At 36.5% G+C, this 13,776-nt stretch overlaps 1 protein-coding gene across 1 annotated transcript; it reads left to right on the forward strand.

Moving 5' to 3' along the window:
- The first annotated feature begins 1,640 nt into the window (after window positions 1-1,640).
- Window positions 1,641-10,038, forward strand: LOC105282831. Its single transcript, XM_020032812.2, is given in 3 exon segments — window positions 1,641-1,789; window positions 8,217-8,429; window positions 8,432-10,038. Coding segments are annotated over 3 exon segments (462 nt in total). The 5' UTR covers window positions 1,641-1,665; the 3' UTR covers window positions 8,557-10,038.
- Window positions 10,039-13,776: the final 3,738 nt, after the last annotated feature.

Consider the following 13,776-nt stretch of genomic DNA (forward strand, 5'->3'; position numbering starts at 1 on the left):
CATTTTTAATAACAAAAACTTTTGTGCGTAAGCACACACACACACAATAGAAAAAACTAAAAAAGAATTTAAAAAATCATTGCAATTACCATTGTTAACATTAGATTTACGGACATTGCCTAGTTTTACTGAAACCCGTCATATTGACGGATACATTAAAATTTGGTTTTCTGTTTTCGATTTTCGGTTTCGCGTTGATAAAAAATAATACGTTTGATTTCTGTATCTTTAAACATGAATCCTCAATCCGTCAAATTGACGGGTTCCGTAAATGTAGTGTTAATAAAAAAACTACAAGAAAAAGTTACGATAGTAATTTTTAAAGCTGGCTCTACGCTATGTTCAACCGCACACGTCCGCTTCGTAAATTATTCATTTCGATAAATCTTAAGATAAATTGATTTATCTAAGATTGATCTAAGACTTAGATAATACTCCTGTTTTTACTTTCATTAATAGAATCCAAATATTATATTAAAAAATATTGGATCAGTCATAAAGTTTGGTTCGATTTTCAATTTTTCAAATCAATTCAATTAGTCTTATTGTAAAAACCTTATAATTGCTCGTTTGTACTAAAACTGGTAATTACTAAGAACGAACAGTATGAAAACTCGCTTCATGCTATTATCCTGATGTGACAATTATGTTCTTGCACGCTACGCGAGCTACGCATGAAATCGCAAGATATATGCATCCTTTTTATTTATGTATACAGTGTTTGCTAAATTATAAACTGCTTTGAGATTAATCTCAGTCACATGTAATATGTATCTTTTTATAACATATAACTGTAATCTGTAAACTGTATTATCGCATAATAGTATCATACCAAATTTTAATGAGATAATAAATTTATGAGCACCTTATATTTGTGTCTAATAAAGTGCACACTCACGTCAAGGTTCTCTAATGAATAGATGAGAATTGTCGGCGGCCTGTTAATCTCTGGAGACACGTTTGCAACAATCTTGCGATAATGACTGGTTGCCTACTAATTAATTAATCTCGCTGTATTACACATTTATGTTTATTTCATCCATCATGTTGATCCATAAATAGTCGCCGGAGCGTTACGTGATTCATCGAATTCAGTGAATAAAACGATTACACCTGATACAATCGACATTAGCTAAAAGTAAAAAATCTTTTAAATTGCTCGTTTTACAGAAACACTAATAAGGAAAGGGAAGTACTCAACACAAAGGCAATCTCATGGCTAGCAGTAGAACAAATTGTTTCAAATCATCGTACGGAAAAATATGTTTCCAATGTAGAATCTTTTCTATGTTGAAGATGTGCCTATCTAAATCTTTTATATACTGGTACAGTACGACCGAACGCAATCGGTTCTTCGATTCCAAACGTGCACGATGCATCCCTACCTGCGCACCGTACAGACCCAGTGCGTTGATGTCTCCGATACCGCTTGAGCTCCGGTCGTGAACGACTCTTCAGTGACTGGTGGTTCAAGAGGTGACACCATGTACATCTGGAGGGGATAACGGGAACCCCGCCCGATTCCCGGCTATAAAATGCCGCCACAGGATCAGGCCCAACCAGTCTTAATCGATACAAGAAGCTCCACATTTTTCTGCTCTTCTCTCCTACCCTCCCACGTAAAGAAATATTCACCCCTGCGTCTGTTCGTCACGACTCGAAATTATGAAGCCCGCCATCCGGTTCGTCCTGCTGTGCCTCGCTGTCGCCTCCGTCGCCGCTGAGGAGGCCAAGGAGCAGGAACGCCCGAAAACTTTCCGGAGATTAATACCCGCTGATGTCCTTCGCGGTGAGTAACCTGCTAGCTTTCAATTTATAAAATTAACAACAGACTTCACGCACGCTGCAGTAAGATCGCAGAAGACACGTGAGAAATCACCGTGTCTAATTTAATTTTTTCAATATATAAAGATTTTTATAAAAAGTCATGTACTACAAATATTTACAGAAAGCTTCGTGACACATAAGTTTCTCTCTCACTTTTTTATATAAATTTTCAGAATTTTACAGAATGAAAAATTAATTTAGATACTGTATTTTTGTTATTAATATTACTGTATGTAAGATATATCGATCATAAATTTAAGATGTAATGGAAAGTATAAAAGTAGATTCTTTCTAGTTCTTATTGTTGTATAATACTATTTTGTTTAATTGTAATACTGCCGAATAAGATTCAATTCAACGACTAATTGACTAAATTGACTAAAACCTAATCAGGGAAGCACATTGGACATTCGAATATCGATACTATAATATAGTGATTATATGCATTATAATTTGTGTCTAATGAAAGGAAACTTCGAGGTGTTTTTCCATGATACTTTTATTATGCAGTACTTTAATGTCATCATTAGAGCAACGATGTTCATCTTAGATAAATAATATGATGCTAATGGCGTTCGATAATTATACAAGATAAGAACATTTAAGTTCTTGACGACGGAAAAGTTCGATTTTCGATAGCTGATGTCATATATTACAATCCAATATATGGACATTATCGACATTGTTACTTGTATTACATGTAATACATGTAGTTAGTTGTAAAGTCTATGAAGAAACTGCAATGACTACTAAAACAGTTAGAAAATGGTTCGCGAGTTTTAGACGTGATAATTTTAACTAAAAAAAACAAGTCACGCTCTGAACACTCAATGAAAGTGAATGACAATTTAATTATCAATTTAATTACTTTAAATTCGAGAATTTTTCTGAAAAAATCGAGCAGAAGTTAAACATTGCATATGGAAGCGTATTTAGTAAAAGTAAAATTTAAGTAAAATTTGACGTAAAATCGAACCAATCTTCTTGACAGACGCAATATAAATTTTAAAATGTTTATACGGAGTGTCCCAGACCTACCATGTAACCCGTTAATGCTAGATTTCTGAATTCATTTGGAGAAAATCCTAATATCAAAGGCTGTTATACTTTTAAACGGGAAAGGTTCACCAATCAGCTTGTCAAAATTTCGCGTGCTCAAGGACGTTACATATCCAAGGATCTTCCCACGACATTTCAGTTCTTACGAAAGAAATATTTGTAGAAATTGAGAATCGCTGTGTTAAGAGACCGGTCGAAATCAAAGAAGTATATATACATGTTTGAAAAGTGGAACAATTATCGCCATTAAGTCCTCAGAAGATACTTAACTTTCTTATGATATATATTATATAATATATTACGCGTGTCGAACAGCTAAATTGAAGTCTCAGTGATATATGCGCTACTAATATCATCTTCTACAAAAGAGAGAAACGACAATTTATATTCGAAAATTATTTTAGAAAGATGAATCTGTCGAGATTATTTTTTCAGAAGACTGAGAAATAATTATGGGGTTTGTATGTACATAGAATTGATCGTATATTGCAAAGTGCGTTCAACTACTTTCAAAAGTGAAATTTTCAATCATAAATATTAAACACAGAGAGTCTCTGCGTTTTCTCAGAAAGTATAAAACTCTCAAATAATTTTTTTAATTTTTAGATTGTCTTAAATATAAAAACAAATTTATCATGAGTTTTCCGTAATCTTATAAAATGTATCCATTCAGAGAAAAATTGCTCAATATTAATTAACGTTTTTAAGATGTTCAGAATTTCTTTGTGATAGATTTTCTTAATAAACAAAATCCTATTAGCAACAACTCTGCATCGAATCACTTATAGATCTGCGAAGATTTTCATTATCGATAAAATCATCGCATAAAAAAATTTCACAACAACAAGTATCACGGCCATTCGCGGATTCTAAGATAACATCCAATAAATATTCTCTCCTACACTTTGTAATCCTTCACAATCGTTTCCCTTGCATCGACCTCGCGGATAATATCGCCTTTTCTGCTCTATAATTATCGCACACGTCTCCTTAGTACTCATCCATGCGTAAATCGACCCTGATACGCGTGACTCCTGATGTTTTTCTATGCTGACTTGCACCTATTATCCCATAATAGGCACGGTTCCTGATTCACAGGGACGTGGGTTGTACACATGATCCGACGTGATATCCCGTGAACGGGACGAGAGAAAGATAAGTAACCAAACCGCTCTCAGCATCATGATCATGAAACTGCGTGAAAGTTCCATGCCGTAACCATTACCTTATGATCTGCCGGTATTTCGCCTGCCGTGTTGCTTCTGCCTTTCTCGGTACCACTTTCTTCTTCATACGATTTATAGGGTGCAGTAATGCGTTTCTCTTTCTCTCCCCGTCTTTCTCGATACGAAGATGATTGGAAAGGTCATGAGTCATGGCGAAACTCTTTTATGTTAACTCTTTTAAATACATCACCGCGAACCCTTTTAGATTGCAGTTAAGTCTCGTTCTCTATTCTGAAATTCACGTAATTTCTAAATTCCGAGTACACTCTTTTTTGGTATAAATGTACCCAGATAGCCAAGTCTGCCGAAAGCAGATGATGCCAACTATCCGCTATCAACTATTGCCAGCCAAAAGACAACAAATTTGATACAGAAGTTGTTGTTAACGATTAATTCGACAAATTGGTGCCAGAAATGTAACGGAGCTTGCTCACAAGATCTAAGAACGGATTGGCGGCAGAAACCGAGCAGAATCTGCAAACATGGCTCGAAGTCGGATTGTCGACAGAAACCGAGCAAGATTTGCGCGCGCGGAATCTAACGGCAGATTGGCAGCAGAAACCGAGCAAGATCTGCGCGCGCGGAATCTAACGGCAGATTGGCAGCAGAAACCGAACAGGATCTGCAGCTTTTGACAGTATTCAAATTTACACGGCTATGAATATGCGTTTTCGCTCCGCACCGCTATGCGGTGCACGCGTCGAGTTCTTACTCGATGTTACGATTTAGCCTAACAGTTATATAAGTTAATACACGCGCGTTGGCACGATAATATTAATTTTTCTGAAAATTTTTGCACTTGCGGCACGGAGGCTCCCATGGACAACGTCCATGTAGTTCACGCACGCCACGAGCCATCTGAAGTTCGAAAGCAAAATTCGGACTTGAGATTAGAATAAATTAACAATAAGAGAGAGATTATGCAACGAACTGTCAGAAAGACACATCGAGCCAAATGTACTTTAATTTAACAAACAAACAAATGCGTTCTTTTAACAATTTATAGTGTGTTAAAAGTAAACACATGCTTTAAGAGGGGAGCCTGCTTTAGAACGCTGAAAATAAGGTATATTTTACGAATTGTTTTTCGAGAAACTATACAGCGGATCATTATAAAACTTTGATGCATTTATTAGTACATGTTTAAAGATAAAAAAATTATTTTTTGATTTGAATATATCGCTTGTAGAGGTCCTGGAGAAATCTTAGTGCAGCCGCGTCGCCGGCATTGCAAATTGGTGAGCATTCTCCTGCCTCCAAATTTCGTCTAAACTGAAAAATTGAAATATCTTCTCGTTATTTATGAATTCCCATCGTCGATGAACCAAAGAGAGAAGAAAAAAGTTGAAAAGTGCCAAAATGGTGGAGCTTAGAACACAAAAGTACGATTTTTAGGCAAAGTTTTTGAACTTTTTCATGCAAAAGTAATTGTTTAACTTAATGTTTTTATGAATATTAAAGGTTCATCGACGATGGGAATTCATAAATAACGAGAAAATATTTCAATTTTTCAGTTTGGATGAAATTTGGAGGCAGGAGAATGCTCACCAATTTACAATGCCAGCTGCACTAAGATGCCTCCAGGACGACCTCTACAGGCGATGTATTCAAATAAAAAAATAATTTTTCTTATCTTTAAACATGTACTAATAAATGCATCAAAGTTTTATAATGATCCGCTGTATAGTTTCTCCAAAAAATTCGTAAAATTATACCTTATTTTCAACGTTCTAAAGCAGGCTCCCCCCTTAATATATCGTGAATATGAATGGCCAAAAGCTGCAGATTCTGTTCGGTTTCTGCCGTCAATCTGCCGTCAGATGTTAACAGATCCTGCTCGGTTTCCGCCGCCAATCTGCCGTCAGAGTCTGTTAGCAGGCTCTGCTGGCGGATCACTATCCTAACGCGGACATAACGGATGCCAATTTGCTATCAACTTCTGCAGCAATCTGTTGCCAATCTGCTGGCAGGTTGCACACATTTTGCTTACTGGGTAGTAACTCTTTTTCGCTTGAAGTGTCCTTGTTTGCTACTTTACGCCGACCGGTGGAACGGACAAACCGCAATAAGTGTTAGCATTGCCGTAAACGCTGATCACGTCGGAGCCGATCGGTGTGCCGGTGGCATTGAAAAAACGGTAACGAACACGTCATTATTTAAATTTCACAAATAACACGCTCACCAGAGACATAGTTGGATCAGCTACGGCCAGACATTCCGGCATCTCCGTGAGGCGCATAATCCCTGTGCCAGTTCTCGTTTGTTTTGCAGATATCGCGCTCGCAGCTGCGAAACGAACAAGAAATGACAATATACCATGAATCATGAGTAAAAATAATTGTATTTCACTAATTAAAGTAACTTTCTTTTCCATGCTATTTTATTATTATGAACTTGCTCGAGTCTTTCATTCGTTCTGCCTCGATATGCATCGAAATCGAAAAATTAATCAATTATTAAGCAAATTAGCTTAACAAAATTCTTATTATTTTATTATTTTTTAAGTGTATTTCCCATAATTTATTTCCGCTTAAATAAATAAATAAATTTAGTTCTGCTTAAATCGACGCTGCTTAATCGAGCGGGATGTTTCAAAACGTGTCGTCAGAATTCTTAAAACGCGTCGCGCGAGGACGTTTTTTCCGTTCGCGATTCCTTCGACTTATAGAGTTAAATGATTTCGCGAATGTCGTGAGTCATCGGCGAAGGGTTGATGTAACCGAGAGCCTGTTAGCCCAACCCGATACACGTTAACGCCCATTGTAACGTTTGTCGTCGTCAATTGCGTTGCGCAAAAATGTCTGCAAACGAACGACTCGGTGTATGACAGTGAAAGTGTTTCTCCTTGAAGTTTCTAGCACAGTCATCACCGCCGCCGCCGCCGACGACGACGACGACGATCAATGGTGCTCCCTGTCTTCATCATCCTCGTCGTCTTATCGTCACCGTCGTCGTCGTCATCGTTGTCATCGTCACTATCGTTGTCATGGTCGTAAATGGGCACACCGAGGCCACGACCGATTATGATCAAGCTTAGCCCCGTAATGCCGTCATCCGTTGCGCTTGTCGCTATCGCGCATAGTACTGCGGCGAGGAAGTGAAATTTGTGACTGTAATCATTAGTCTGCTGCAGATACAGAATGATGCAAAAATAGGTCGCCTGATCTAGCGTATGCATGTACATATGTTGAGTTATTTAAAGTAAAGACAAATACAAATATAATAAAATTCTATTCGCATATTTCTCACGTGTCTGGTTGCGAGAAATTTTCGCAAATTAAGAAAACAAAATTGTAAATTGGTAATTTAAAGAGTAGACGTTGAAACAAGTGTCACGATTTATAAGGCGTTTTAAGTAAAATATTTTCGGGCAATTGATGTGTTCGTGTCATCATCAATTCCGTCGTTCATCAAGATACGCAGTATAACAAGGAAAAATTCTTTCTCGTGTTTGTTCCTTCACACACCAACTTATTTTATTCACCAATTTGTTTTTTCTCTTATTCATCTCGTTACCAAGCTGCCAATTAACGAATAATGTTACAATGTACTGCGGCGAGAAGCATTAGCATCGCTCAGATAGGATACACTAGAAAGTAACGACACTTCTCACGCGTGACGAGGTAACGAGATAATACACACGCTCACGAGCGAGTGAACGAGCGCGTTATTAAGGAAGTGCAGTCATCGCATTTCATCGCGCGCGAGCAGGATGGCTTTTTTACTCCCGCATCCGTGTGCGTCATCCTCGGTGAAAATCGAGCGCAACTTTCGTGAAAGTAATCCACGAATTCTTGTAACGAATCCATCGCGATGGATCACTGAAAGCAAAACCACATGTTTGCCAAAAACTAAAAGAAATTTGCCATAAAGTAAAAATAAAAGAAAAAGAATGATCGATCCATTACAATAGATTACTGAAAGCAGAGCCAAACGTTTGCCATTAAAATAAAAAAAAGAATAGTCAATTGAAAGAATCAGTAGTGAGTAGATAAATATTCAGCTGCATTTAAAATTTTCTCCTGGCTTTTCGCTGGCTTTTCTCCCTATCGAACCTATGCAGAAGCCACCCTAATCGGAGTAATGTCATTTAACATGCTGCAGATTTCCCCGGGATGTGCTTCGCATCGACCAAGTGTGCGACCATCGAGCCGACGAAATCGTGGCAGTTGGCGCCGTTCTGCGGCCGTTCCACTTGCGTGCCCGCCGACGACAATTCCGGCCGCCTGTTTGAATTGGTAGAGGATTGCGGCCCCTTACCCAAAGCCAATCCCAAGTGCAAACTCTCCGACAAGACCAACAAGACCGCGAGCTTCCCGATTGCTGTCCGATCTTCGAGTGCGAGGACGGCGCTAAGCTAGAATATCCGGAAATCCCGACTTTGCCAACGCCGACCGAGGATGCCGCGAAAGGAGAACCGGCGGCAGCGGCACCAACGGCCTAAGCCGACGAGCAACAGCAGTTTACCTTCAGGCAGAAGGTTGCGGTGTAGCCTCGACAAAATTAATCGGATCTGGATCCCTCGTGTAATATTGACAAAAATTGCACATCGGCAAACAAGCGATCGTAAAGAACAAGAATCGTGCAGTGAGCGTACGTTTGAGGATTCTAAACTTGGCATTCTCAATGGAAAGACTTCACCTAGAAGACACCTAGCGTAACGAGATACATAAGCGCGCTTAAGAGAGATGTATGCATAATATATAATTTATATATAAATACATATAAGATACATTGAGACCAAATAGTGAGTTGTTAAAACTTGTACATTACAAGCTTCTGAGTGTAACAGAAAAATTAGTTACTTTAATGCTCTAATCTCCTGAAGAAGGGTAAATTACTGTGTAATGCTAATTGAATACATTAAAAATTTAAAGCATCTTGAGACGAAACCGTATGGTCGCGCGATTTTACAATATTTTGAATTTATATCGCAAGTTCTTTTATGATGAAATTAAAACAGAAAAGATTGTTTTTATCACATTAATTGCTGCGTTGCGCTAGGTACAATCACAGATCTTTTCATATCCAGTTTTCTGTAATTGCTAATTGATTATGAATCAACATAATTATGCAACGTTTACGCCGAGATCGCGACGAGGCCATACCATAGTATCGCTTACTGTTCAACCATTATAATTTGAATCCATGCATAATTCAATTTAAATTGGATATAAATTCAGACCACGCCTTCGCATACTATGAATATAAAAGATAAAATATGATCTGATGCACTCATTTCCTTTTAGATTTATTTTCTCATAATTTTATTGTATATTTTCTATTTACAGAACGCACATATTAGCTTTTCTTGTATTTTATACATACACAATTATTCGCAGTTCTGAACGTTAACAACGAAGATTTCTAAAATAGAAGAGCAAAGAATTAGGAGAGAAATAGAAAAGCGACTTTTTTAAATATATATCGTACACACACACGCGCACATATATAATTTAATGTTAGTTTAAGAATTATCTAAGAAAAAGAATTTGATCTAAAATATAAAAAATATATCGTGAAAAAAGAAGCACTCTGTGATGTAAATGATAATTTATTAAAGGAATTGAGTGCAGATTTGATCTTTGTAAAATCGAACTCATTAAATAAAAAAGGTTGTGTTCAAGTTATTATATTCAAGGTATCTCAATGTTTGCTATTTCCTGTATTATTTTGTATCAAAAGCCCAATTGCAAGAGTGGTCAATGACACACAGATACTTTTTATTATATTTTCTATATTTAATCGGTACCTTTATGTATTCTACAATAACATTTAATTATAGTAATGATACTCTATCTATCCAAGTCATATCAAGCCTTCCTCAATGCACAATAAGAAATCTTCAAAACAAAGTTTGGCATATATGTCGTAAATACATGTGATTGTAATTATATGTGATTAAATTAATACGTATTTAATTCGATCTACATTGCGCATTTTTTTCCATTTGTCACGTTTTTCTGGCGACTGTTTTCAAACTAGAAATTATTTTTATAAAATTTTATTATAGAAATTATTTGATTAGAACCAAAATTGATCATGTAAATAATTCAACAATTTATAAAAATTAATTTTGTATTTTATGTCAAAAAATTTCACCGTAATTTTTTATTACAATGACCGATGAATAATATGATTTTTAAAAATGTTCGAAAATACGTGAATAGTAATTCTATCCTTATAAAACATATCGGTAATAAAGTTTGTGAACCGGATATATGGATCGCTTCCTATGATTTTTTTACTTTCACTCCGTGATCCTGCAGACGTTCGTCTCACTATTCGGAGAACCAATTTCGAATTTTTTATGCAACGGTGCTTTGAGAAAACGTAAGTATGATGACTAATACCGTAAAAGTAGGCGACGAATAACCAAGATTTTTGGTCTGCCCAAATAACCGCGAGACCTACTTTCTCTCAGCTATCGCTTGTGCTATCGCTCTCGTTTTGAATTTCGAATTTAGGAAACATTTTATATAATATTTACGATACTTTATATATATTACTTTATATGGATTAAACAATTAATCGCTATCTGAATTACAAAAAACTATATATAACATTTTTACGTAATACTTTTATGCATGCGGGATATCCCACTATTAAATATACATATTCCATTTCGCAATCATCCACGAAATGTCAATGTGATTAGTAAGAGATTTATATTCATTATATATGTATGTATATTTATATCACAATATTTATGTAATCAAGAGAGTATCTACCCAGATAGCCAAGTCTGCCGAAAGCAGATGATGCCAACTATCCGCTATCAACTATTGCCAGCCAAAAGACAACAAATTTGATACAGAAGTTGTTGTTAACGATTAATTCGACAAATTGGTGCCAGAAATGTAACGGAGCTTGCTCACAAGATCTAAGAACGGATTGGCGGCAGAAACCGAGCAGAATCTGCAAACATGGCTCGAAGTCGGATTGTCGACAGAAACCGAGCAAGATTTGCGCGCGCGGAATCTAACGGCAGATTGGCAGCAGAAACCGAGCAAGATCTGCGCGCGCGGAATCTAACGGCAGATTGGCAGCAGAAACCGAACAGGATCTGCAGCTTTTGACAGTATTCAAATTTAAACGGCTATGAATATGCGTTTTCGCTCCGCACCGCTATGCGGTGCACGCGTCGAGTTCTTACTCGATGTTACGATTCAGCCTAACAGTTATATAAGTTAATACACGCGCGTTGGCACGATAATATTAATTTTTCTGAAAATTTTTGCACTTGCGGCACGGAGGCTCCCATGGACAACGTCCATGTAGTTCGCGCACGCCACGAGCAATCTGAAGTTCGAAAGCAAAATTCGGACTTGAGATTAGAATAAATTAACAATAAGAGAGAGATTATGCAACGAACTGTCAGAAAGACACATCGAGCCAAATGTACTTTAATTTAACAAACAAACAAATGCGTTCTTTTAACAATTTATAGTGTGTTAAAAGTAAACACATGCTTTAAGGGGGAGCCTGCTTTAGAACGCTGAAAATAAGGTATATTTTACGAATTGTTTTTCGAGAAACTATACAGCGGATCATTATAAAACTTTGATGCATTTATTAGTACATGTTTAAAGATAAAAAAAATTATTTTTTTATTTGAATACATCGCCTGTAGAGGTCGTCCTGGAGGCATCTTATTGCAGCTGGCATTGTAAATTGGTGAGCATTCTCCTGCCTCCAAATTTCATCCAAACTGAAAAATTGAAATATTTTCTTGTTATTTATGAATTCTCATGGTCGATGAACCTTTAATATTCATAAAAACATTAAGTTAAACAATTATTTTTGCAAGAAAAAGTTCAAAAACTTTGCCTAAAAATCGTACTTTTGTGTTCTAAGCTCCACCATTTTGGCACTTTTCAACTTTTTTCTTCTCTCTTTGGTTCATCGACGATGGGAATTCATAAATAACGAGAAGATATTTCAATTTTTCAGTTTAGACGAAATTTGGAGGCAGGAGAATGCTCACCAATTTGCAATGCCGGCGACGCGGCTGCACTAAGATTTCTCCAGGACGACCTCTACAAGCGATATATTCAAATCAAAAAATAATTTTTTTATCTTTAAACATGTACTAATAAATGCATCAAAGTTTTATAATGATCCGCTGTATAGTTTCTCCAAAAAATTCGTAAAATTATACCTTATTTTCAACGTTCTAAAGCAGGCTCCCCCCTTAATATATCGTGAATATGAATGGCCAAAAGCTGCAGATTCTGTTCGGTTTCTGCCGTCAATCTGCCGTCAGATGTTAACAGATCCTGCTCGGTTTCTGCCGCCAATCTGCCGTCAGAGTCTGTTAGCAGGCTCTGCTGGCAGATCACTATCCTAATGCGGACGTAACGGATGCCAATTTGCTATCAACTTCTGCAGTAATCTGTTGCCAATCTGCTGGCAGATTGCACACATTTTGCTTACTGGGTAATTATTTCTCTTAGCTAAAACTCGAATAATAGCAGAAATATTGAAAATGTCACAAAGATATATAATAAACATAGCAGTGTTCAATATTTATACCTACTTGGTTATGTAGTCGTTTCGATGTTTGAATAATTTGTCGGAAAAGAACTTACAAGTAACACTACCCAAGTGTCACACGCCGATTTTGATAAGCTTTGAATATGTTGTTGTCTAGGTCAAAATATGAGATACATATTTTTTTATATCGGCCCGTTTTGCCATTAAGGGGGTGAAACACCCTCTTGAAAAAAATCGGGTTTTATATTTCTTAGCGAATACCGTCGAAACAATAAAACATATAAGAAAAAGTTTCAAGTAAAAGTTTTATGGATTCTAATGTACTTTATAACAGTGCAATCAGATTCATAAGAAATGTTAGTATATATGCAATTATAGAGAAAAAAACAAACAAATTTAGAAATATTGATAAAAATAAAAAAAGTAAAATTTTCTTGTCAGCTCTACGTTGACCATTTCTGGGTCCGGCAGAGGGCGAGAACCTGACTTATTTTGTTAATTAAAAGTAATCCCCCGACTTCATTGTTATCTCTGTGCGAAAAAACTGTTGCCAGGAGTAACTAGCGTATTAAATACGAGAATACGGACGGGGCGCGTATGTAGCGATATAGAGGTACTTTTAGCTTATTTTTGAAAAATGCGTTTTCAGAATATGACCTTATCATATATGGTTGAATTGTCGTTAAATATGCTTGAAGTTTTGCTGAAAGATAAATTTTAAAATTTTCAAAAATTGTGGAGGGGGAAAGGAATTTTGAAAAATATGACATTTTCGAAAAATCTGATTGCACTGTTATAAAGTACATTAGAATCCATAAAACTTTTACTTGAAACTTTTTCTTATATGTTTTATTGTTTCGACGGTATTCGCTAAGAAATATAAAACCCGATTTTTTTCAAGAGGGTGTTTCACCCCCTTAATGGCAAAACGGGCCGATATAAAAAAATATGTATCTCATATTTTGACCTAGACAACAACATATTCAAAGCTTATCAAAATCGGCGTGTGACACTTGGGTAGTGTTACTTGCTAGTACAATTTCTGTGTGCAACAAAAGCACCGAATTAATTTGCACGTAACATTATCCTTCGGCGTTCATGCAAACGTACCTTGCTGTTGCGAGATATCGATAGTTCTGTCGACCTCTGATGTACGATGCGCGAGTGA

This window comes from Ooceraea biroi, chromosome 7, assembly GCF_003672135.1.
Source record: "Ooceraea biroi isolate clonal line C1 chromosome 7, Obir_v5.4, whole genome shotgun sequence".
Taxonomy (NCBI): domain Eukaryota; kingdom Metazoa; phylum Arthropoda; class Insecta; order Hymenoptera; family Formicidae; genus Ooceraea; species Ooceraea biroi.